General features: G+C 40.6%; 1 protein-coding gene across 2 annotated transcripts in view; it reads right to left on the bottom strand.

The window, feature by feature from the left end:
- INPP5F (inositol polyphosphate-5-phosphatase F) overlaps positions 1 to 20,536 on the bottom strand; it is a 46,612-nt gene extending 26,076 nt beyond the window's left edge. The window contains exons 1-2 of one of the 2 annotated variants that reach the window (XR_011326933.1): positions 20,201 to 20,536; positions 5,547 to 5,627 (exon numbers count right to left, since the gene is read on the bottom strand). Coding sequence is in view for 1 of the 2 variants with exons in the window: in XM_069797105.1 (XP_069653206.1) it covers positions 5,547 to 5,627; positions 20,201 to 20,297 (178 nt within the window). In the remaining variant the exon portion in view is untranslated. The remainder of the gene's footprint in view (positions 1 to 5,546; positions 5,628 to 20,200) is intronic. The other variant, XM_069797105.1, reaches the window with a different exon arrangement.
- Between the last annotated feature and the right edge of the window lie 5,726 nt (positions 20,537 to 26,262).

Raw genomic sequence — 26,262 nt, 5'->3', positions numbered from 1 at the left:
AGCAGGATCAGCTCTGAGGTTGCATCAGGTTACTCAAAGCTGTGACATAAGCATCATCTCCTAAAAACTGGTCAAAGGATAACAAATAAGGGCAAGAGTGACAGCAAATGCCAGCAAGACAGTTATCCTCACTGACAGCAGGCACTGGAACAGCTTTTCTGTATAGGTACAGGCAACATGACTTGGAGAACACCTGCCTTTGCCTCCAACATTCCACCCAGCAACCATGGGGGTAAGGTGGAAATAAGAAAAGGGAAGCAAAGGAAAACAGGACAGATTCTATGCAACAGTGAGAAGACCAATAAGTAGGTAAGAAAATCCTTTTTAAAAGGCGAAATTGAAGTGCTGCCCAAAACACCAGCAACAGATGAAGATGTCTACTGCTTCATCTAAAAAGGTCTACCATTTTCTATATTGCTTTCCAGTAGGCAAGAACAATACAGTCTCTGGAAACCCAGGGCAATCCAAGCTTAACAGAATGGTAGTACAATCAGATATCCAGGCAGATATTCCTGGTGGGCAGTGCTATAATCGCATCTGTTCCCACCTACAGAAGGTTAGCCACACAACTTACTGGTATGAGGAAATCACCAGTGTATGTCAACAGAACAGATACTCTTTTAAGAATGGATACCATCTACAGCTCCAGTGAAATAATCAATATGATTCCATTGGAAAAAAGTATAATGTAAAAGCACTTCCAAGCAGATAGACCTTAGTGAAAACTGGAAAAAAATTCTCTAGTTTACCTCATATTAACAAACCCTGGTAGTAGTAAACAAGAGTTTAATACAGCCAAGTGAGTTCTGTATCCCTATATCATTTTTTAAAATGCACTCAAAGTCATCTTGGTGTACATTTCAAAACTCTATTTGTATTATAGCCAGAGCCACAGAACATTGAAAGAAAACAGGAATTCCCCAGCAGATCAAAAGAAAACAGTAAGGAAGTAATTATGCAGATAAAGTATGCCCTACAGTAAAAGCTTCATCAACAGCCAGAGAAGAAGCATATTATAATTGCCAGCAATATCTAAATAACTGAATACCTAAATAGAGTATGTGCTTGTGCAGTTAAAAAAGTAGCTCCACAGAATAGCTTTTAAAAAAAAGATTAGTTATTGTCTACTCAGTGTGGGAGGTATGGTGCGTACAAGAGAAGAACACTACAGCTATATGTCATTCCAGAAGACCTCATGTTTTAAATCATCTCTCAAGATTGAATGTTCACTTTTAGTGTTTTATGAACTATGGCAGAGCAGATGGCAACAACTAATTTAAAGTACTATTATCTAAAGTAAGCTACTACCTCCCATTCCTCACTAAAACAGGAATTTAGCTCTTTTGCTTCAACAGTGTTAGCACACCACTGCTGTTTATTTTCTCTAACACTTCCCAAACAATGTAGTATTTAGTTTCCACAAATGCTTTTGCAGTAACTTTTCTTAAACTGTGCATAACTTTACTATAAACACTGCTTTTTGCAAGTATTTTGATTTTAGCCAAGAAATTCCATGTTACCATTTTCTTATTTTTTTGTTACTTGAATAACTTAAAATTAGTTGCATGCAAAAAGAATGTTTTAGGTTGTTGATTGGACGAAGTTACAAATGGCAGCAGTTACATCTCATTGAAGATATTGCAGATGCTGAACCACTAATTGTTTCTATCAAGATTCAGAGGCATGCTAACAAAAAAAGTTTTCCTTTCCCGGGGACAGGAAAGGAGGAACTCCACTTCTGTTTACCGAGTCTATGGAACTTTGCCAGCAGCATTTAATTTGGGTCTTAATTAACCAGCACTGGAAGAGCACACCAAATTGAAATGAGTACAGACATTAAACTGCATAGGAATATGCTTTGACCAAGAAACAGAAAAATGTGTGGTGGTAATTAAGCGGAAGTGGCTAAGAAATCCAGGTTTGGTTATAGTTAGATACACAGTATTAACTCTGAGCATATTCTAGCACTGCAATGTTTGATCAACTTGCTAAGTAGTCTTTGATCAAAAGTGATTCAATTTCAGGCTACCATTACCATTTTAGTGTATTAAAGTATCTACTTTTTATTTCAACAAAAAATAACACAACCTCTTCCTAGTTCTGTATTGGGATTTTGACAAAATTGAATGGCTACACTTATATTTTGTATGTATGCACACTAACTGGACCACAAAACAAAATTAATATTCTGTAAAGGAGACACTGTTTATGCAAGAGACATGCTTGCCTCTATACGGGAAGATCATGCAGAGAGTTTTAATTGTGCATCTGTACCAAGAAAACGTGCAACATTCTGTTTCAGTAACTTATCTCCACAACATATTCTAAAATCATTTTCCTTCTATTCCCATTTTTACTCCACATTTTCTTACAAGTCATCTTGGAAGAGACCAGAAAAAGGTAAGAGACCATATCCTCGCATTCCGATATTCAGCTAAGGTTTTGTTGTTTGGCTTTCTGCCCCACCCCCCATCCCCCCAAAAGCATCTTAATGTTTAAGAAAACTCAGTATTGGGGAAGAACCAAGTGATACTTCAAGTCGACTTTCATCTCCAATGTGAGCGTACAGTTATGTCCAGATGTACAACCGACCATCTCATAGCAAAAATTCTTTAAAGAATTAAAAAATAAACCATGCAATATTGGCTAGCTGGTTTCTATGAGACTGCTTCCCTGCCACAGAAGCTTTACTACAAATTCTCCTGTACTAGGCCAGCAGCAGAACCAGCAAGATTAAGAATAAATTAAATCCCATCCATAGTTACAACAATTTGGGAAGGGTATTTCAATGCTAAATTAAGGACAGCCCAAAACTGCCTACAGGGACATTTCAAGGTCATTTTAGGACTACACCGGTATTCTCACATTAAGCAAATCTTTCAAGAACTTATAAGCATCTATGCTCAAGACATTAAAGTGTCTATAGACTTAGTTACAGCTTTAGAGTGCACTGGTAGCAACTTCAATACTTAAAAAGGTGTTTAAAGTTTCCAGTATTAGTCAATATGTGCTAAGCATTTTTAAAACACACCAGTACTTCTCTCCAACAATAGCTAATAACAAGGTTCTGAGCTGGACAAGCCCATACAGGACTCTAGCTAGCCAGAGGAGCTTCAAATTAAGTTTTCTGATCTTTATAATCTGGGGGCAGGGGAGAAGAAATCAGAGCAACAAGTCTTCCTGTTCCAGATTAGCTCTGGGAGAAAAGCATTTCACCCAGCTTCTGCAGCACAGTACTCTTACTAAGTTTGGAGACAATGGTCCAGCAATGTTAAATATTTATACAACTTCTGCTGATAAAGTTTCCAGGTGACAAAGATTGATACAAGAATAAGTAATGAAGACAGGTTACTGTTACAGACTGCTAGATGATTCAGCTAGAAGATTACACAAAACTACACTTGAATATGATCAAGTGAGAGTTCATTGACAGTAATAGGTTTCCAGAGACCTACATAAGACATCTCAGTCAGCCCTCTCATTTGGGCTGCAGCCTGATGGAGGACACCCATCAGCAACTGTCAGCAGATTCAAGGGAGCACTAGCTCCCAGCAGAAAAGTAAGGATAAATAGCTGGAGATTGTATCCTTCTTCAGACACTTAAAGGTAGAAAACAAATGTCTGTTTACAGGACAGTTGCATCACTAAATACCAGAATATCAACAGCAAGAAGGATAGTCTATGAACAGTTTGTGATGGTATCATCTGAACAAGGCAGAGAGGAAATAAAATGCTTCCACTGGCCTAAGCAGCAACTGACCAGAGTGCCTGGATGAGAATCATTGATTGAGTAGCTCTATAGGGCACATGGAAAGACTCTTATAGGCTCTATTCAGTAGCTCTATAGGACACATGGAAACACTTATTATGTGATAATCTTAATTTACTTGACAACAGCAAGCTGGCACCTGTTGAAATGTCACATGCTGGGGAAAGTTTCAACTCAGCTTTCATAAGCAGAGGAAGTACTTCACAATAAGCACACATGCAAGGATATTCAGTTGCCATAACATTCTAGACCTTCCAGAAAGCATTTGACAAGGTCTGCCCCTTCACAGGCTTTTATACTAGACTCCCTAGAGAGAGGGGGGAAGGCCTTTGTGTACCTAAGTGCTTGGTTTAAATAACAAAAAAACCCACACGCAACACCACCACACAACACACGCAAAAAAACATGTTAAAAACAATCATTGAGCATTTTCCCACAGCAGAAAGAGGTCATTACTGGAGTTTAGCCATCATTCATCATGAACAGCACATGCTGAACAGCACAGACAACCTGGATGAGAAGAGAAAGTGAGATGGCAGAGTCTGAACCACTTCACATCATCAGATCTGAAAAAAAGGATGGCTGAACAGATCTGTAGAATGAGCACAGACAAAAATATCAGGTGAAATTCAAAGAAGATAAAGCGATGCAACTGGAAAGAGGACATGACCATAAACTTCATGGAGAGATAGGCTCTGAACTATTAGTCTCAGAAACAAGACCTAGAGGTTACAGGAGCTATGGAGCCAAGCATTTCCTAGAACTACGTCTGTCATATGCTCATGCAGTGGTGTACCAGTCCCCATTTTCCTTCCTCCCCTACTGCTAGTATGCCACTGCCATCTTGACTAATCTGTTTCTATTCAATGGACCACAAACATCTGATCCATTTCAGCACTTAATCCATCCTGCTATCCTGGAACACACTTGAAACTTTACCCATATTGATCATATTGCCAGGCACTACTTTAAATGCAGAGTCTAAGCATTCACAAAAAGAACAGCACACAGTAAGTGAAGCAGCGCTTATGGCTGGATATCTTTTTACTGACAGGTAGGAAAGCTAGAGCTCTACTGGCAAAAGAATCTTTCTAGACAAAGCTGGTATATATCAAAATAAATATTTATTATGGATACAGGAATCTACAGCTGACTAAAGCTAGAAGAGCATTGACTTTATTTTACAGGGAAAAAGGTACTAGAATCAGTTAGAGACAAGCTTAACATTAAATTACAACGCATTCTACACCTGCTTTCATTTTATAGCTATCTTAAACTTATTTGTAGTTAAGTGTAAGCATTCCTTTTACTTTCAAATACTCATCTACCAAGGTAGAAATTATTCTTCAGGTTTTCATATAGCATTGAGAATTCAAGACTTATTTTTGTGAAAGCTGCCATCATTAGCTTTTGCACTGTATCATAGGAAAACAAAAAAGTTTGAAAGGATTATTCAAAAAGGTACAACAATTTTACAGATCTCACATGGAGCCTCAGATAGAACTTCAAACACAAATTTCTACTCTTTGTGAACACAGTTCTCTATTTTTAGAGGACAGTGATGAACCAAAATACATACACTGGAAAGTAGAAGGAATTTGCATCTGCAGCTATAATATAATCACTTTGACAAGTTCACATAGTTGGGGAGTACACCTCCATTGCAAAAACCACTACATAATTCCATTTGAGCTACACAGTATTATTTGTAATATCACTGACTTCAAAACAAAGTGCATTAGCAGTAAAACAAACAAAAAACCCAACAACCACATACCTGTATGAAGCTGAACTTTACCAATGACTCCCTCTACCAGGCCCAGACAAATGGGATTCCAAGCCAAAAGAAGATCAGTGGCTGCAAAAAAGAACAAAACTCCTGTTTTTTTAAAGTTAACTCAACAGGACAATTAATCCAGTGATGGTCATTCTCTCCACTTTCCCCACCTTGGAGGGTAGAAAATACACCACTATTCCTGCAATAAGAATAAGATACATAGGCTGTCCAATTTTTGCTTGTTACCAGGCAGCTATGACCAAATTACTAAGTTTCCAATTTAAAGTCCTACCCCAGATATTTTAAAAAACAAACATAATTGTTTGGGGCTACAGTAATTCAGTTCAATGGAAGCTTAGTCCTTCTAATGGCGATTAGAATTTGTAACTTAACTGATATTGTACATGGTACGGTGGAATTGAATACAGGTCATTGAGTTAGTTACATAGCTTCAAAAACCTAGCAGATGTTAACTTCCAGCCCCAGCTCTCTCCCATACCTATCCAATTACAATTAGTTTGACATCCTCTTTCTATATACATGCACACACACACTTCCTCTTTTCTTAAAACACTCTCAACAACTACACGGAATACTGAAGTACACAAACTTAAGTTTCAGGTTTATAGTTCTTCTACTGTTAAGAAATTCCAGTGAACCACACAGGAAGAGAAAGCAGGAAGGCAACACCATCAACTTTCTAAGCTATAAAGGGTACTCCTCTCAACATGCATTCAAGCCATCACTTGATGCAAGTCAGTAAGACAGTATAAACACTAAGAGTATTCTGTAGTCAGACACACATTGTTGATACTCAGAAAGAGTTTCTAATTTTGGTGTAGTACCTGTTCAAGAGCTCAAGACTGTGGGAACAAGTAAGTTTTGTAAGTCAAATCTTTTAAGTGAAAACAAATCCTTAAAAGCTATTAATATCCGTGTAGGAGAGAACAAACTCGCAAAGGCAGAGAAGAGAAGGTATTTCTATACCAAGGACAAGAAGCTTGTTATTATCTACCAGAACTCACTTGTTCCAAGGTGGAAGAGTTTCTCCAGTTTTAACATCCAGACAAATTAAATATCTTGGCTTACACTTAGGTGTAAGCAGATGAACATTTGAAAGAACAAACTCACACAGTATCTTAAGATACATAAGGGTACAAATCATCCACCTACATACAGTTTATTTACAAGTCCTTAATTTCTTCTTGGAAGTCAGAAATCTGCAGGTAACAACTGATACTCAGTCTGATACTTTTTACATACCTATTTTCAAACACTGTATCCTCCTTGAAACATTGTAATTAAGACTTTGCTATTCTAAGAACACATATTTAATCCTAGCTTTCAGCATAACATTTAAATGTAAACCAGACTCAGCTAATTTCATCATTAAATGCAAGAATTTACATGAGATACAATAGAAATGGTTTAAGTCAGGATAGATCTAAGTTGAACTCATTTAAAGGGGATATATCACATGTGCTTGTATGCAGACAAGCAAGAACTAAGAGCACGTGGCAGCAGAACTTAAAGCTATGTTTGCAGGAGGCAGTACAGGGCTACAATTAATGTGTGCAACCAGGCTGTACCATTTAATGGGCTATATCTGCAGAGAAACTCCTGGTTCTTCATGTTTCACTGTAAGAGTGCTACAGAAAGTTACTTGGTCTGTACAGAACCTAGTATGAATCATGCAATAATTAAATGAAGTTAAGGAGACTAATACAGATAGACAAGCATCAGGAAATAAGCAACAGTGGCTATGAGTGTGAACAGTTTGATTTACCCTCAAAACTTGCTGAAGTATCTAAACTCATCTTGTATCTGTATGCCAAAGACTTGTGCTCATACAAAATAAGCTCTAGGACAGTCTTGAGCTCAGAGTTTCAGTCCAAACAACATGCAAAAGCATCTGTATGCTGAGTGCAAGTGGAAAATCTGCACTATCAAACTTATAGGAAAGAGGAACACAGGCAGGTTTCCTCACTCCCAAGTCTTCCACCTTCTTTCCCAGTTCACCCACACAATCCCCAGAGTCTTGTCTTCACCTCTGAATTTTCCAGAGCTGTATTGTCTCAGACCTCATCTACTTTTTGCTTCTTTGCAGCTGACTTCTGCATTCATATTCCACTGCGAGAGCTAGAAACCAGCTAGATACATCAAGCAGCCAAAAAAAGCTAGGCACAGGAAGAATTTAAAGAACCAAACCACTGAAGGCTTACCATAGCCACTACAAACCTAGTCATCTAGAATACCATCTAAGTCTTTTTAAACTACTGATTTCCTGCTATGACAAGAGATATTACTAAGAAAGCTCTGGATAGTAAGTGATATTTTCTTCTAGTAGCTTACAATAGATTAAAAAAATGAGAAAACAAGGCTTTGTTTTAATTAGATATAAAGAGACAATAGTTTAGACTTGCCTGCAAGAGGACATAAGGAAACTGGAATCACTAACTGTAGGACAAGTGGGTCTTATGTAGCTGTTCTATTAGTTTTGTGGACATATGTAGCCCTAGGCATAATCATACAAAATGTGTCCAAGACTTCTACAGGAATACTTCTCCCTCGTAGTGCAGAGGCACAATGAGAACTGGCCCTAAACTCTGACTCCTATGTTCACTTAAAGTATAGACGAGCTTGGAAAAAAAAAAAAAAGAGAATGCATTTGGAGTTAAATGAACATTACGGTTTAAGAGTTTAAAGACACAGTATGTGGAGCCACCAGCTGGACAGCACTGGCTCTTGAGATAAGCGTGATTATCAAGCTACTAACAGTAAAGGCTGACTGTTTCAAGAAAATTCTCAGTTAAAAGTTTTCAGACAGCATTCGTATGAGACATGTGGCCACATTTCTGACTGCTGAATGCTGAAACAACACATGGCAAGTTTGAATTTTATTTTATTTTTTTAAGAAATGCCTTATCAATAAGAATTAACTACCACAAGGCTCTATCACTGGACTTCTCTCTACACCCAAAACAGACCAAATGCTTTGAGATATAATGTGAAATACAATTTATCAATACAGTTACTCTTGCTTCCCCACACAAACTTATATTCCTATAGATGTCATGCTCATCATCTAGTGATCTCTTGAAACTCAAACAGCCAGGAATAAAGACTTAATCTGAAACTGCAACACATTATTGTTGAAACAGACTTCTTACAGTATTGTGTTGGTTATAATGAGCACTGCCAAGACAGTCATTGTCCTTCAAAGCAGAAAGTAGGAAGCTCTGTGCAGAAAAAGTCACTACAAGCAGCAAGCTGAGCCCTATGGAAGATCTTCAACTTGGGGAGTTCTCTGGTGTCCTCAGTATGTTTTAATTTGAGACAATTGCTAGGATTTGATAGGCCTTAACACATGCCCTTAATACTCTGAGGTATGTCCTTGCTTACCAAGTTTCCATCCCAAAGTACAAAATTGCTCATTCTTTCCCTTATCCCACCAACTAAATTCAAGCTATTAAAATAAGCATTGCCACTTTTTGCTGATTCCTGTCAGAGATTAACGATCACTGATGATACATTTATTATTCACAGCAATTGTATCAGCATTGTAGTTGCAGCACAATAGAACTTCCGTCACAAATTCAGAACAAAACCAGCTTTGATGTGATTACTTCCACCACCACCCCTCAGAGCTTACCAGCAGTGATACGGGGCTATGCAATACCAGATAAAGTTTCTTTAATTCTTCATGCTTACACAAACATAACCCTGAAAAAGTTGATACAAAAGCAACTTGGAAGAGCATCAAAAGCCAAAACTGCTTTCTAGCTCTTTCTCCAGTCTACCACCAGCAGAGTTGATCCTAGGTCAGGCACAAATTCTGATAAGAAAACAAACCACTGCTTTCAGATAAGCCACTTGCTCAACTACAATGACTCTAGGCAAGTCTGAAGAGTTTAAGGAGGCAGGCTGTCACAGCTTCCTTTGGGGAGAAGACAGGAAGAAAAAAATTTCATTTGTAATCACTTGAGCCCTTACTACTGAGCCACTACCTGATTCAATCCATCAAATCGCTATAACTATTTATCTTCCAGTCTTGCTGCAGTTCAGGGAGTATACTCCTCTTATCTTCCTCAAACTTCACTGGCTTTCAGGAATGGACTTTGGCTAGAAAGTGTTTCCTGTCAGTGTGCTCAGTACAGAAACACACAAAACATCACTGAACTTCAAAAGCTCAGTTTATATGCAAGTGTACAAACAGACATTGAGTGCATGCTACTTCTCAAAAAATTCTTTCCATAGCCTGACAGAGTAGTAATTCTCACAATCATTCTCACCATTCAACACAAGCAATACACATTTATATATATAAAGTAAAAGCCAAGTAACTCACTGTAAATAGCCAAAGTAAAACTTTCAGCTCCGCTAATGTAACTTCTGATACTAAGTGTTAACTTTCAAGAAAAAACTTCCACGCTATTTTTAAATAGATTTGAGAATTTTTTTTTTCTTTAAATTGCATCTGCTTTAGATCAAGGACAACCACAAGACTATTATTAGCACTATTGGACCCTCATGACCTCTTGTGGCTTTTGAAAAGAAAGTCTGCTTCCAAGTTCCAGTTCATCTTTGAATAGTGTTCTGAAATATTAGCCAGGATTAAGAGATTACAAATTAACTGGGAAGACTTAAGAGTATAAACTTGAACTTCCTTCTCTTGTAGGAAATGAAGTACTACTTATGCAAACAAAACTTAGGCTAATTAAGTTTTCCTTTCAGCACAGATTTCTAAGTTTAAATATAAACTACTATAATTACAGAAAGATGGAGGAGTATTAAGACTTTTAGTATTACAAGTACAAGCTCTTTATTGTCATGAAGTGTTAACTTCATTTACTTGCATAGTCTCCCCCAAACTTTAAACAAGTTATCCCTTCAGCTAATCACCTTTTTTAATTATCTTTAATTTGTCATTTATGCAGCTTGCACTGTCTGTGTTAGTCTTGAGCCCTCAATCCCTTATAAAGCAAAGCATTTCAATTCTAAGAGAGAAGTGAAATCACCACTACTCCCCAATATGCCTCCCCCCACACACACCCCCCTTAAGAATCCTACAGCTAGGCTACACTAGGAGGATTTCAAAAAAATCCCAGTTAGTCTTCTCACTGCTACTACACCTTACAGCCTTGCTATAAGGCCTGCTTATCCTCCACTCTCCGATAATGAGAAGTATGTTTTCCAAACAGTAATTCAGTGCAAGTTTCTTAGAGTGCCTGCCTCAACTGTAGAAGCACAGCACACTACAATGTATGCATCTACCCACTTGTGTCTAGGAAAATGAAACAGTGATTTAGTTTCTTTGGATGCTTTCCTTCGGTATTTCAAAGTTAGACTAGATGAACAGGAACAGTTCAAGTACAATTCAGGTTGTATAGTAACAGATTTAAAGCAATGGGGATGAGAGTATACAAGTTTGTACTATTGCTGCAAAAGCAGGATTCAAGTCCCAGAGAAAGTACCTAACAAAAATGAATCATTAATACTCATTTTGATAAAGAACACTTCTTTGTATTCTCTTGCAGTCAAAATCCCCTGAGACACCAGGCATTGCTCAGGAAGCTTAAAAACATACGGAAAATGTCAGTTGTCTGGAGAGTATCCAGTATTACAAGTAACTGCACAAGGAACTCCTGTACTAGAAGTGGTAACAAACTGCGGTTACCAGGTTTTTTTACCAGGTGAAACATCTTCCCTGTAGACAGAATTTGACCATGTAGATAAGTGGTCTCCAAACTTTATCACATACCACACCAGTAAAAAAATTTTAGCATACACCCCAAATATATGTACATTTACGAAGTTATACACATGTTCTACTGTACTAATATCACATACATTACAAAACATACACAAAAATAGAAATTTTAAATGTATGAAATAATTTTAAAATATTGTTTATTTTATCTTCATTGATGGTACAAAATATTTTCTTCCCACACCCCAATGGATTGTCTTGTGCACCCCAAGGTGTTTACACCACACTTTAGAGACCACTGCTGTAGCTGGCTAAATGTGTGGCATGTTAGATGCATTTCAACCTCTTAAAATTAGAATCACCTCCTCACCCATTCCACAAACCTGTAAATACCATTCAGGTAAGTGACCAGCAGAGACTTTTAAAATGCAAATAGGCACTACACCACTGAAGCTCAGTGTTTGTTTTTTTTGTTTCGTTGGTTTTTTTTACTTTAGAATTTCCCTTTATTCTTCTTCTACACTGCTGAACTCTGCTTGTAAACACATACTTTCTCAGAAGTCATACCGGTAAGGAAATATCTTTTATCCTTCCAAAACTAACAACACTGGATTAGTTAATATTATTACAGACTAAGACACATTCCCATTTTCAGCTGATATTTTAACAAAGCTCAAGTTGTTTGTGGGTATATCCTTAAAGCTAGGAAAGCAGTAGGTTGTCTGCATTTATTTTTTTTAAGCCTATTTACTTTGTAAGAGGGAAATTATCAGAAAGGCAGGAGAAAGATTTTACTCATACCTACTTACAAAACTGACAGTTTAAACACTGTGTTCATGCATTCTGAAGATAAGCTCTTTTAAAAAGTTTGTTCTACAGCTATACTCAAAAAAGAATGCAAGAAAGCTATCCCATCCTCAAAAGATTTAAATACAAACATTGAGCAGAAGGATTTCACAATTATGAAACATAGTTTTATTTATCACTGAACTGATTTATGTTAATGCTTCTTAAGAGCCATGAGAAAAATACTGGTATAGCCATGGTGAGCCAAGTCTAACCAAGGTAAAGTTTTCCCTCACTGTCACCTTTTCTTCTTACTCCATAATTAACTTTCTTCTCTGACTGCTCAACTAATCAAACTCAAAGCAGAAAACAAATTATGGATTGGTGTCATGGTTTAACCCCAGCCAGCAACTAAGCACCACACAGCTGCTCACTCACTTCCCCCACACCCGGTGGGATGGGGGAGAGAATCAGGAAAAAAAAAAGTAAAACTCATGGGTTGAGATAAGAATGATTTAACAGAACAGAAAGGAAGAAACTAATAATGCTAACACTAATGACAATAGTAATAATAAAAGGATTGGAATATACAGAACAAGTGATGCACAATGCAATTATTCACCACTCACAGACCAATGCCCAGCCAGTTCCCAAGCAGCAATCCTCCCCAGGCCAACTCCACCCAGTTTATATACTGGGCATGACGTCACATGGAATGGAACAGCCCTTTGGCCAGTTTGGGTCAGCTGTCCTGGCTGTGTCCCCTCCAGCCTTCTTGCTGGCTGGGCACAAGAAGCTGAAAAAATCCTTGCCTTGGTCTAAATACTACTTAGCAACAACTGAAAACATCAGGGTGTTATCAACATTCTTCTCATACCTAACTCAAAAACATAGCACTATACCAGCTACTAGGAAGACAATTAACTCTATCCCAGTTGAAGCCAGGACAATTGGGAACAACCATTTCAAACACTAAGTAAGGGACTTGTACTCAAAAATTTGGCACATGTGTTTCAGGAACAGAAAGTAAAGGATCTCATGCCACATACATCACATATTCCCCCACCCCCTTTTTTTTAACCTCTGGGGACAAATTGACTATTTAATCAAATGTCAACAAGCAATATATCATTTAAACATTACTGGAAGATGTGTCAGTATAAGGAAAAAATTAAGCATCAGCTATATGTGGGAAAGTTGCTGGTTTTTTCTAAACTGAGAAACAGACAAGGAGAAAACAAACCAGAAGTTAACAATTAATGACAGACCAGCGCATTTGCCATTTACATTTTGCAACTACCTCTTGGGCAAGGTCATATACTCTTAAATTTGGCTCAGAATCCCGTTTCACACAACACTGGCATCTTTTATGCCATCTACTTCAGCATCTCAGTACGATCTTGTCTACTATCCCTAACATTTTATCAGAGATAAAGACTTAGTACATTACTCAAAATAGAGCATAAGTTTTCAAGCTCAAAGTATGTTCAAGTGCCTTGGTTTCAGTTTTTCAAAGACACAGTGTACACTGTTTCAGGGCTTCTATTCAAGTAAGACTTATTCCTTAAAAGGAAAACCTAAGTGTTCAAGTGGACTTCCATTCATTTTGGTTCAGCTTTTCAGGAAAAAAAAATCCTCTCCCAGTTTTCATTGCGGGAGCAGTTAAAGATGTTTGGAACAAGAATACACAACTGATCACTGAGTATTAATATTCCCATTTACTAAAGCAGAGCTTTCATAAAAAACGTTTTTACACTGTCTCTAATTTCCTCCTCTAGAAATCTGTCCAACAATTTCTTCTCTTCTTGATACTCTGATCCTATTACTTTGTTTCCTATGATGACACATGCAATGCAATTATTTTAACAAATAAGGATATAATAAGAACATGATCAGCTGATAGAACTGATGACCATCAGCTGGAAGTGTTACCACCACAGACAGGAATTAGAGCACTTCACAAAAAGTTTAAACAGATGGAGGAAGAAAAACCCACACATACCCATAGGCACACCCCTCCTCAGTGGGCTCTGTTTTCATATTCTATCTTACAACAAGTGTTACTTCCGGGTTAAGATTTTTGCAAATGATTCTTGCAAGAGCAAGTGATATGGCTAAATCATGACTGAAGATAAACTGGGGAAAGTTTGTTGGTGTTTGTTTAAATAAAGAGTTAAATCATCCTAGATCAAGGTAGATTACCATACAAGGATAGTGGGTTTTCAAGAAATACAGATATAGTTTGCATGCAAATTTCTCCATTAGTATAACTATATGTAGTTTTGTAACAAATCCAGAACATTCAATGAGCAGAACTACTTTTTTTAAATCATGTTTATAGCAAGTTTAACACTTAATGAGAAGTAAATTTTGCGTTCCCAAATTTGTATCTTATTCTCTAAAAACCTCTATGTGTATTAAAAAATCCATGCTCTTCATAACATTAAACATGAATCATGAAACCTCTAAACACTGACAAAAAAGCTTTTGTCAGTAGCCTCAAACCTTTGAGACATTTGAGGGGAAAAAAAGCACAGTCTGCCAAACTCTGGGCCCTGAGTCTCAATACACAACCCTAACAGAGTGAGTTTAAAACACACATTTGATATTTAATTAAGCTGTATTTGAGGCCTGTTTGATATTGCACTGAAGAATTTGCTTCTAAAAGAAAATTTTAAACGACCACCTGAGAAGTGTCACAGTTCAAGGGAAGCATTTAGTGGAAGTTATTGCAGAGTCCCTTGACATCTCAAGGCTCCTGTTGCAGCTGCCATGCCGCATAGCAGTTTGGAAGAGAAGCAAGAGAAAGTGTTTTCTTGTTGACTGTCTCACTCTTTCATTACCAGCAAATGCCCCACTGCCCACCAAATCACTTCCTGAAGTCATCCAAAACCTTCCAGGAAGTGTCTTAAAAAACCCTCAGATTAAGAAGCTACAGCATTAAAACAATTCTTTCTGGGGCATAACTTCAGCAACATAAGGTCTCTCCCATATGCTTAATAGTATCAACTGAAGACCATTAAAAAAAATCACATTCCAATCTATAATAGTTGTTTTGAAAGAACATAAGGGGCATATCAAATAAATGCCTTTTACTGCAGTTCAGACAGTTTAAAACTGAAGTCACTTAGAGTTTTAATGTTTCCTTACGCATACAGCTGAAATATCACCCACACTGTTAAACTGTGAAAGTACCTAGTAAAAACAACAGTATTCACAGACCGAAAACCCACAAGCCTTTGATATAGAAGCAGACCCTTCTTAATTGAAAGGCCTCTACCTGTCAGTGCCTTCTGTTCTAAACATTTTAGTTGCAGTTAGTCCACAATTTCTTATTCACTATTTAGTTAATACTAACCCATCAGATAAAAGATGAGTCTAACCTCTGCTAGCAAAATACAAGCCACAAAAATCCACCTGAATTAGACTCATTTTAATTTGGGGGCAGGGGAAGCTTTTTTTCCCTTTACAAAGCAAGTAACCTTCAGATCACAAAAAAAAAGCAACAGCATATCAAGCTTAAGAGGTTTCTCATGTATTTATTTAAAAACTAAAGTCATTTCAGTGTGGGCAGGAATTCTAAGACACCTATGCATCTGAGTTGGGACAAGTGTGGCATTTCCAGGCGTCTTCATATAAGGAAAAGGGGAAGGAAAAACAAAGAGACAGGAACACTCTTGTTATATCCAACTCGTCATCTGCTATTAAGACTCAAAAGGAAACTAAACAAGAAACATCTCACCTCAAGATTTAATTCTCACCAGGTTACAATGTAGCATGCTATCAACCCATTTCAGTCTCAGGTTTAGGTTTGCTATGCTCTGTAAAAAGAATCATGGATGGAATTACAAAGTAGACTTATTTAATTAATGTAGAAAATTTATCTCTGGTAAATACATTTTAAGATCTCGCCTCACAGTCGGAAGCTACAAAATTGACTAATGTATGTAATATTCAATCAGATGAAAGATATACAGCAGCCTATCCCTCTCCCCTAGTCTTCTCTCTTCTCTTTTGCAAGAAAGAGCAAGCAGCAACAGGGAGTTAACTGCTCAAGATTTTTTAAGCATACATCCTTACTGGGTTGCAGCTAATACAGATCAGTTCTGACATCTGGTTTGTCACATATACCACAAGTATGTTGTGCCGAGAACCAAGAAAGGGTATGGAAAAGAGGGAACAGAATGAGCAGGCAAGAGTGAGAAACAGTTCAGTAACCATTGCAGCTAAAAAGTGTCAAAAAACAGCTTGAGGTTCCTTATGAAGTAATTTGAAACATGGAGAGAATTTTTCTAAAGCTACAACTACCTCCTCTGGAATTCATTTTCCAGAATAGATAGGCAGTTTCTAAGACATACTACTGAAATTCAGGAAGTCAGTTTTGTTTGAAATACTTAATTCCATAGCACCTTTAACACTCGGGCCATCATCCCTCAGAGCCAAGCTTAGGACTGTTCTATAGCCTTAAGCCTACCGATACATCTGGCATCAGTGGCATTGCTCCTTATACCATTCATTAGCTCAAGGTCTTCACTTGAGCATTTACAGGCATTAGACTTCAAACAAAGGAACTACTCTTCTCCTCCAGTCTACAATCATGAACAGCAGCTCAGGAATTCCAACAAGAAATTTCTACATGACTCCTGTAATGTCTTTGAGGAGTAAGGCAAGCACACATAACTAGAGTATTAAATGGCCTTATGATTTGTGATTCAGAGAAGATTTCACACTATCAGACTAAGACATCTAACCTGAAATCTGTGCCCTGATACTCTGAAAATACTGTTTGGTAACATGTCTCATTAAAAGAAAAATATTTCAGAGGCATTGCTTCAGCTGCTGATTCACAACAGATGAAAATTAGTACTGTAACACTTATTTCCTAAAGTGTTTAAAACAAACAAATGCTCATTTGCCTCCAGTTATAGGTCCAGAGGTAAGACACCTCTTAACACCACCTTTCTCTTACAGGCAGAGGCAATAGAGTCTTTTGAAAATTAAGTCACCAAAAATTGTGTTAGAAAAATTCCAATCTATATCACTCAAAATATCTCATAGTTTGGGGTTTTTTTCTCCAGGGTGGTGGGAACCAGCACTACGACTAGTAATAGTTTTAGTAGCAACTATTCCCAATCTTAGTCTGGCATTACTGCCCAGAATATTATCAAGGCCAACACAGTGATAATAGAACTTTTCACCCCATAAAATACTTCATTCCTTTTTCTGCTGATAAGAAAATGGTGAAAAGAATTCAATGCCTTCAATACTTTTGCTCTTTTCTATATGTGTATATACATGCATATATAAATACATAATTTATATCAACAACATCAATAAAACAATGTTCGTAATCTGTGCAGAACTACCAGTCAGGAGCAGCCAAGCAGAGCGTAATCAGAGTAAACCAAGAGTGAAATCCCAATCCAAGACCTGATGTAAGTTATTTAAAGCATGGTTGAACTACATATTTTTTCACTGCACTGAAAAAAAGAGTACAGTGTAGACAGCTAAATTCCTAACAAAATCTATGATGCCCAAGTGATTCATGGATTTCCTGCAGGTGACTCATTAGTGCTTTCACTTCAGAGAAAAAACCACAAGAAATATCTTGTAAACATAGACATCCTTCAGACTAGGGCCAACCTCAGGCTTTGCTTATAGCAAATATTTACCAAGTTTTTCTGCCTTTTTTTAATTAAAGCTGTTCACAATTCAAAGAGGTCAGAAATACAACTTTCAAAATTAGCAAATTTCTGAACTTGCCTTTATAGTTGAGGGAGGAGAACATTATAAAGCTTAGCATCAGATTTAGATTCAGACCTATCATATAAAGCAATACTTTGCAAGGTTTGCCAGTATTATGTATTTCAATCCATGAATGTACAAAGATTAATTCAGAGCAGCCTCTGTGGGACAGAATAAAACTAAGGCATCCAGAACCAAGTAAAGATACAGAGTTAGATTATAGCCTTTTGACGGACTATTAAACATGTCAATGAACACAAGTTATGACTTTGTTTATTTTAATATGGGAGTGACTCATCACACAGTAATCTATTTACTCATTTCCGGTCAGTGGCCTTGATTATAAATGGTCAAATGTAATAAAAATCAAACTTGAGGATATTCAGCTTTGTCTTAATACAAGCAAGAGCTATCGATCCAAGCAATACTTCTTGTGAGGGAACTGTTTCCTTCATGGGTTTACTTTCAACATACTAAGGTATTTCATTTCACAGCTCTAGTGCCCACTTTCAATAAGATGATCCACAGACAGGGTTTGAAAAACTAAACTATCAACAGATGGAAATGGGAAAGCGTGACTAACAATCAGAGTTTCAAGCAGACTGAGAGACTTCAATATCATATCACCTTTCATTAATCTATAGGTCACACACAACAGGGATCACATTTATACTGGCTGAAAATTTAAAGGTAGGCTAAGGACAAAATGCTGCTGAACACCATGCAGACAGACTGCTGGGTGCTGGCAAAGCCTCCATGAAGTTAAAGGACTTCAAGAAAAAAAAAAAATCACAGCAATGGCTGCCTGAAAACAAGTGATCAACCCTGTTAAAGTTAAAGCTTTCAAACAACAATCTCCTAGAACTACTGTTCACTAGTTTGAGCTTTTATTACTCTGGGTCAAGTAAGAGCTTTTGTGCCTATGCAGATGATTATAACTATAGCAAATCTAAAACGGGGCGGGGGGGGGGGTCCATGAAAACATGGATTTCATTGACTAGCAGTATTGTTTGCTAGCTTGACATCAAGTATTTAGTAAGATGAATTATATTATCAGAGTATTACTAGACTTTCAACGATAAGTGAAGCTGCTAGACAAGAATAACTCATGTTAATTTGAGGCAGAGTGTAATTTTATCTAAGAGAAACAAACAAATTGCACTGACAAGACATGACTCAAGTATAAAAACAACACAAGACCAGTATGAAAAACAGTTCTTTGGACAAACACAGGTAACAATAGTATTTTATGTTTGCGTATAGTTTTTCCAGCCTTTTAGAAAAAGCTCATGAAACGTACCATACACAGATAGCAAATCCAGTCATATGCATGCTTAACTGGCTTTTTTGGTATAAAATGGACCACAATTTTAGAAAGCTGTAACATCTGTGCAACCGGCCACATGTTTGGTGAAACATCCTGCTCTTTGTTTTTAACTTACAAGCCGGCACACTATGGTCCTTTACATCTAAGGTACGTATATTACTCAAAGCAATCTAATTCCTAAGGATGGTATTTCATTTTATAGACACCTTTACTGACTAACCTCCCAGATAGGATATTATAATTACCATTGTTTCAAAATTTCCGTTAACACAACTCACTCCACCTACAATTTTTGTTCCCACTACCTTCTCCACAGCTGATATTAAACCACATAGCTCCCCGCTGTAATTGTCACTTATACTACCTATAGTTACTAAAAAAAAAAAAAAAATCTGAGAGCAACTCGCAAGTGTAGGCACCTGTTCAATTTCTCCTCAAAAAGGAGAATACATTTTTTCGAAGACGCAATCAACCATTTATCAGAAACGCGGGCGAGCATCACTTATATAAGGCTGGCACCAACACAAGATGGCCCTTTCTTATTTAGCGATGCTCCCGTAAGAGTGACCGGGTGCATTTCAACACCACCAACTATTCCGGTTCGGCACGGGGAGCTCCCAGGGGCAGCCCTCATCTTATTTCGCGGAGAAAACAAACACAGGGTGCCAGAACCGCAGCCCCTCGGTCCGCAGACGGTCCGCGTCTCGCTGGGGGCCGCCAGCGCCGGGACACGCGTGACCTCCCGCACCGCCGCGGCGGGGACGGCGGTCACACACGCCACCACCCCCGCCCGTGGAGGCCTCAGCCCCCACAGGACCGACCCGCGGCACCTCCAGGGAGACCCTCGGCGTACGAGCCCTGCCGCCCCCGGCCCTCACCCGGGGGGCTCGGCGCCGCCACCGGGCGCTCTGGGCGGCCGTCGGGGTGGTCCCCGCCACCGCCCTTCCCCTCAGCGACCCTCAGTCAGCCGCCCCCCCACTCCCGGTCAGGGCACCCCGGGCGGGTGGGTCCCGGCCCGCCCTTCCTCACACAGGAAGCGGGCAGGGAGGCGCGCCCCGGCCCCGGCCCCGCCGCGGCGGGGCTCACCGGCTCTCAGCTGCAGGCTGCCGTCCCTCCGGCTGCACCACAGCGCCCGCTCCCCGCTCTGCAGGATGTAGTGGTCCTTGGCTTGGAACAGCTCCATCCTCGCACGCCGCCGCCGAACGACCGAACGACCGACCGACCGACGCCGCCGGGAGGGAGGGGCGGGCGGTCCCGCCGGTCCCGGGCGGAAAGGGGAGGGGGAAGGAAGGGGGGAACGGGGCGCGCGCTCCCGTGAGGCGAACGCGGGTGCTCGCCGCTGCCGCAGGGAGCCCGGCGGATCCCGGCGGGAGAGCGCTTCCTCAGCCGGGCGCGAGCTCGGGCTCGGGTTCCGGCCCCGCTGTTGCTACTGCTGCTGCTGCCGCCGCCGCACGTGACGCTGCCAATCAGCCCCTCGCCGCGCTCTTAAAGGTGCAGCGCGGCGCTGGGCGGGGCTTAGCGGAGCGCGAAGGGGCGGGGCTCCGGTTACCCGCTCCCGCCCGCCGGTCTCTGGCCGGTCTCCTCAGCCACCCGCCGAGGGAGGGAGACGGCCCGAGGCCCGCAGAGACAGTGAGGAGCGGGGAGGGCACCGGGCTGAGGCGTCGCGACCGGGAGGGTCGGTCGGCAGGCAGGCAGCGGGACGCCCTGCCCTCCGCGGCGGGGATAACGGGCGATGACCCCCCACCCCCACCCCCCAGCCCCTCTCCCGGGGCCCGGCTGGGTCTGAGGGAGGGGCGCGCGCCCGCCCCTCAGCGCCGGCGCTGCCCGGCCTCGGCGCTCTCCCGCCGGGGAGGAGGGCAGCCCGGCCTGGCTCCCGGGTGGCCCCGGCTCTCGCCGGCCCGTCGTCGCCGACTCTTGGTGCCTGGAGGGCCACCGGGCCCTCGCAGGGCCTGGAAGGCTTCAGCAGCACAAGCCGCAGGAGGTCGTGGCCAGCCACCAGAGACGAGTTGTTAACAACCCAGCCCGTGTCCCCCAAGCTTTTTCAGCTTTTCCCCAGAGGGAGCAACTTTAATAATTGGTGGAAGCAGGCAGGAGTTGATACAGTGTATCAGCCAGTGGTGAAGGAAATAGCGCAGGACTGATGACGATTTTAAATATTTATACAGAAAGGAGCACCTCCTGATATAAGGGTAATTATAGCCTCTCTCTCCTCTCCAGGCAACGCTGGAAAACGTACTAGCACACTCCTCACTGCTGCAGACCCTTCCCAGCCTTACCAGCCACAGGTTTCCAGAGCTTTTGTTTGTTTACAGAAGCCAAAGTCCCACTCCCTATAAAATTGAAGCAGAAATGGACATAGACAAAAAGCATCCCATCGTGCATACAGCCATTTGGGAGCAGCTCGGTTTGTTGAAAGAACATCTTCAGTATATCTTGAAAATTAACAGTGCATGCAAGTAAGTAGTTTTACATAGTACTGGAAAACCAATTTTCTCATCTTTTTATTTATTTCCATCTACGCTTCTTTATTAAAAGAATGATCTTGGTTTTTTAAAATGTCTCTAGACAGCCTTTATATTATTTTGAATGCAGGTTAAAATTTTTCTTTCAAATATAAGGTCTGACCTCTGATGTTGCTTTTTTCTTTTAAGTACACTTAAATAGTATAGGAACAATGTGAATTGAACTGAACTCTATTTGATTTGATAATAGATGCTAGTATCAATTAACATTTTCCCCAGGACAGCTATGCAAAAGGACGCACTATGCTTTCCTGGCTACAGATCCCAGTTTTGAAAATGCTATACCTTGTGAATGGCCTACAGCTTCCAGTGTAGCACTGTCCTGCCTAATTCTTGTATGTAGCAGTCAATGCCATTGGCAGAATGCTAGTAATGCTAGTAATTCAGATCACTCCTGCAGGTACTGGGCAAGAGAAGGGTTTAAATGGTTTCTCAGCATTTTAATAAATGTATCTCTTTTGAATTATTTTCTCCTTGATTTTCCCATAAGCACAATGTCACATATTTTCAAAGGCATATCAAACATAGACAGAAATGCAGTACAGACATGGATTGGTCCACGGCTTGTTTCCTAGCAGAACAACGTAGTGCTGTTTTCTCACTCATAAATGAAATACATTTATAGTGCCATAAAATGAAGCCGAGCCCAAGTAGAGAAGGCATTGTGAAATTTCAGGTAGAATGAATGGACAGCAGAGCTGTGATTGCAATAGGACATGTTTTGTGTCTCTGTTGAAAGCTCCTGGTGTGCAAAGAAAGTTGTGTCTTTCTTTCAGTTTTACCTGCCTAAAGGGAAGGGTGAGGAGCAGTAAGAGCCTCAGGTTTTTCAAATGCTCAGCTCAGTAAAATCCTTGCTGCGCTTTCTCCTGGAGAGACATCACTCTGTGACCCTGCAAGAAAGCTGGCAATTGACAGCTAAAAGTGATTCCTGAGTTTTGCTCTCCTCTGTCTCTTCCCTGCCTTGCAGTAGGAGCAGGGCAGAGGGACAGTAGTTAGATAAAGCATTACAAGCAGCAGGCATCTTAGTGGCAGTAGCTGCAGCATTCCTCTTTTCACAGAGAAATGTGTGAAGCCTTAAGGAAAAGAGAAATTTGAGAATTATTTGGGGCCAAGATTTGCTAAGATGGGAGGTGAGACAGATTTTTGACAAGTTAACCCTCCTTAGGTCGAAGGATCTCTTTTAGCTTTCAGTTGTGCACACCTGCCTGCCTGAAATATTTTGTCGTTGTTTTCTGGACAGTGCAAATGAATGCCTCAGGCAGTGCTACCATTCCTTCATTTCATTGTGTAAATGTAAGCATTTGACTTTTATATATACATTGACTTAATTATCTGAGAAACCCATAAAGATTTTAACTAAGATGATTAATATTGTCTTGTAAGAACAAATTATAATCAATATGAAAATGCCAGTAAGAAAGATGTCCTGCCCCTTGCTATGGACTCCACCCACTCAGAATGGTTCCATGAACAATTTACTTGGCATTTGTCACACAACAGGAGAGTGAGAATCTCTAGCTGGGGTGTGTGAACTAGCAGCTGAGGGCAGAGATTTCTAGAATGGGTCTGTTCTGTCAGTGGCACATCCATTTTAGGAATTTCCCTCCCCTGCCAGAGGTTTCTGCTTCCCTTTGTCATGTCAAATCAAGAGTTCCTTTGGATGCACTCTAGCTGGGAGCACTGAAGCCTCTGCTGACAGAGAGCGATGGACTACTGGGGAGGTTAGTCTCTTCAACTCACAAATGAAAAGATTTACTAGTTATTATTAAACTACCTACCACTGAACAGCACTACTTTTGTATCAGCCTTGCGTGCAAGGTTTTGGTAGCGGAGGGGCTACAGGGGTGGCTTCTGTGAGAAGCTGCTAGAAGCTTCCCCTATGTCTGACAGAGCCAATGCCAGCCGGCTCCAAGATGGACCCACCACTAGCCAAGGCCGAGCCCATCAGCGACAGTGGTAGCGCCTCTGTGATAACAGATTTGAGAAGGGAAAAAAAAAGTTGCGTCAGCACAGAAACTGCAGCCGGAGAGAGGAGTGAGAACATGCGAGAGAAACAACTCTGCAGACACCAAGGTCAGTGAAGAAGGAGGGGGAGGAGATGCTCCAGGCGCCAGAGCAGAGATTCCCCTGCAGCCCGTGGGGAAGACCATGGTGAGGCAGGCTGTCCCCCTGCAGCCCAGGAAGGTCCACAGTGGAGCAGATATCCACCTGCAGCCCGTGGAGGACCCCACGCCGGAGCAGAGGGATGCCTGAAAGAGGCTGTGACCCCATGGGAAGCCCACGCTGGAGCAGGCTCCTGGCAGGACCTGCGGCCCCACAGAGAGAAGAGCCCACGCTGGAGCAGGTTTGCTGGCAGGACTTGTGACCCCGTGGGGGACCCATGCTGGAGCAGTCTGTGCCTGAAGGACCGCAAACCATGGGAGGGACCCACACTGGAGCAGTTTGTGAAGAACTGCAGCCCGTGGGAAGGACTCACATTGGAGAAGTTTGTGGAAGACTGCCTCCCGTGGGAGGGACCCCACACTGGAGCAGGGGAAGACTGAGGAGTCCTCCCCCTGAGGAGGAAGGAGCGGCAGAGACAACATGTGATGAACTGACCGTAACCCCCATTCCCCATCCCCCTGTGCTGCTGGGGGAGAAGAGGTAGAGAAAACTGGGATTGAAGTTGAGCCTGGGAAGAAGGAAGGGGTGGGGGAAAGGTATTTTAAGATTTGGTTTTATTTCTCATTATCTTAGTCTGATTTGATTGGTAATAAAATTAAATTAATTTTCTCAAGTTCAGTCTGTTTTGCCTGTGACTGTAATTGGTGAGTGATTTCTCCCTGTCCTTATCTCGACCCATGAGCCTTTTGCTACATTTTCTCTCCCCTGTCCGGCTGAGGAGGGGAGTGATAGAGCAGCTTTGGTGGGCACCTGGCACCCCAGGGATGGGCTACTGGGGACATTAGCCTCTTCAACTCACAAATAAAAAGACTTACTAATTGTTATTAAACTACCTACCATTGAACAGCGCTACTTTCAAACCATTCTTTGAAAAGATTGTTTTCTCTCTCATACAACGTTTCTCCATTAGTGTATTACTCATAAGAGTTATGCTACAAAACATGTGACTAAAGGACTTCAAGAAATGAGAAATCTTATTAAATGTTAACATTCAAGACACAGGCAAGAGCTTGATTTTGGAAGGTACTGAGCATCCAGTCTAGAAAAGCATTTAAGTGTATGCATGACTTTAGATGTGTAAATTAAATATGTTTCATCAGACATTAACATCTTTTGAGATGAGGATGTGTTTCAGAACTTTTCTGGTTTAAGACTAGGAAGTGAACTTATCAGTGGGTCAAAACATAAGCCTTTATTTTTGCTCCCATCTCTTTCCTCTATTTCTGGGCAGTCAGCACTATCATTTGCTAAATACTTATCATTGCCACTTGCAATATCATCTCTGTTCTGCATGCATTTCCCAAATAGTTCAGTGTTGTAGTGCAATGCATAGGTTTGCCATTAAAATAATTCAGAGCTCCCTGCAGGGATTTCAAGGACAGACTTTGTTTTGCCCTTGTTCACACTTTGATCAGGGCTTTTTTTCCCTTGGGTAGTTTTCTGTTTACATTCAGTGTGTTTTCCATAGATTCACAGCAGGGCAGTGTTTTCATGGGCCTGTCAGCTTTAGTTAGCACAGAAAAAAAATTGGAAAATTTCGCTTTTTTGTAATTCATTGTCAATAGCTCATGGTAAGGAAATGTATAGGCTGACAATTAGTCATGCACTCTCAGTATTACCTGATTGCCCGCAGCTTGATTTCAAGTTTAAATGTTGATTAATGGGAAGTGCTATGATTTAGCAACACTCCATACTTGGAAGTACAATTGACTGGGTAGATTGGACAAACATATAACTCTTCCTGGGATGAATGATACCAATTTTGGAAACGACACTGTAGAGAGTGTGAGGATCTTTATTTCTAAATGTCTGTGATTAAGAAGTAGTGGAATATTTGTTCGTTTGTTTGGCTTTCAGGCTCCTGGTAGCTTCCAGACACTTACCAGGAAAACCTTTGGCAGTGAATATACCTACAACATATTTGAAGCACTCCTACTTGCCTGCATGACATCATTATAGTCAGCTCATTCCTCTTTTGCTATTAGAGATACCAGTTCATAGGTGGAAACTTTACAGTATGGGCATTTGCTGCTTTGCTTTCAGCTGACAGGTTGAGCCATCACTTATTTAGCTATCCAACAAGTGGAAATAAGCTTTTCTGCCTTATTATTTGTTCAAGGTATATTCAATCTAGTTGTTCATGGGATTGTCAAGTGCTATGATAAAGATGATAAAAAGCAGTCTTGCAGTGACATCAGCCAGCTCCCTCAGCAGTTCTGGATGCATCCCATCGGGTCCCATGGACTTTTCGTATGTCAGCTGATTTAAGTAGTACCTAATTCCTTCTTCTTCTACTGCTGGTAGGACTTCTGTACTCCAACTTTGCTGTTAGACACAGAGGCATGGGAGGCCTGAAAGCAGATCCTCCAATAAAATCTGAGGCAAAAAAGGCATCGGCCTTTCCTACATCCTTCATCACAGGGTTGCCCACCCCACTCAGCAGTGGGCTTAAGTTTTCTTTGG

This window comes from Haliaeetus albicilla, chromosome 11, assembly GCF_947461875.1.
Source record: "Haliaeetus albicilla chromosome 11, bHalAlb1.1, whole genome shotgun sequence".
NCBI classification, from domain to species: domain Eukaryota; kingdom Metazoa; phylum Chordata; class Aves; order Accipitriformes; family Accipitridae; genus Haliaeetus; species Haliaeetus albicilla.
The sequence above is the reverse complement of the archived record's forward strand: the minus strand, read 5'-3'. Positions and strand labels throughout refer to the sequence as shown.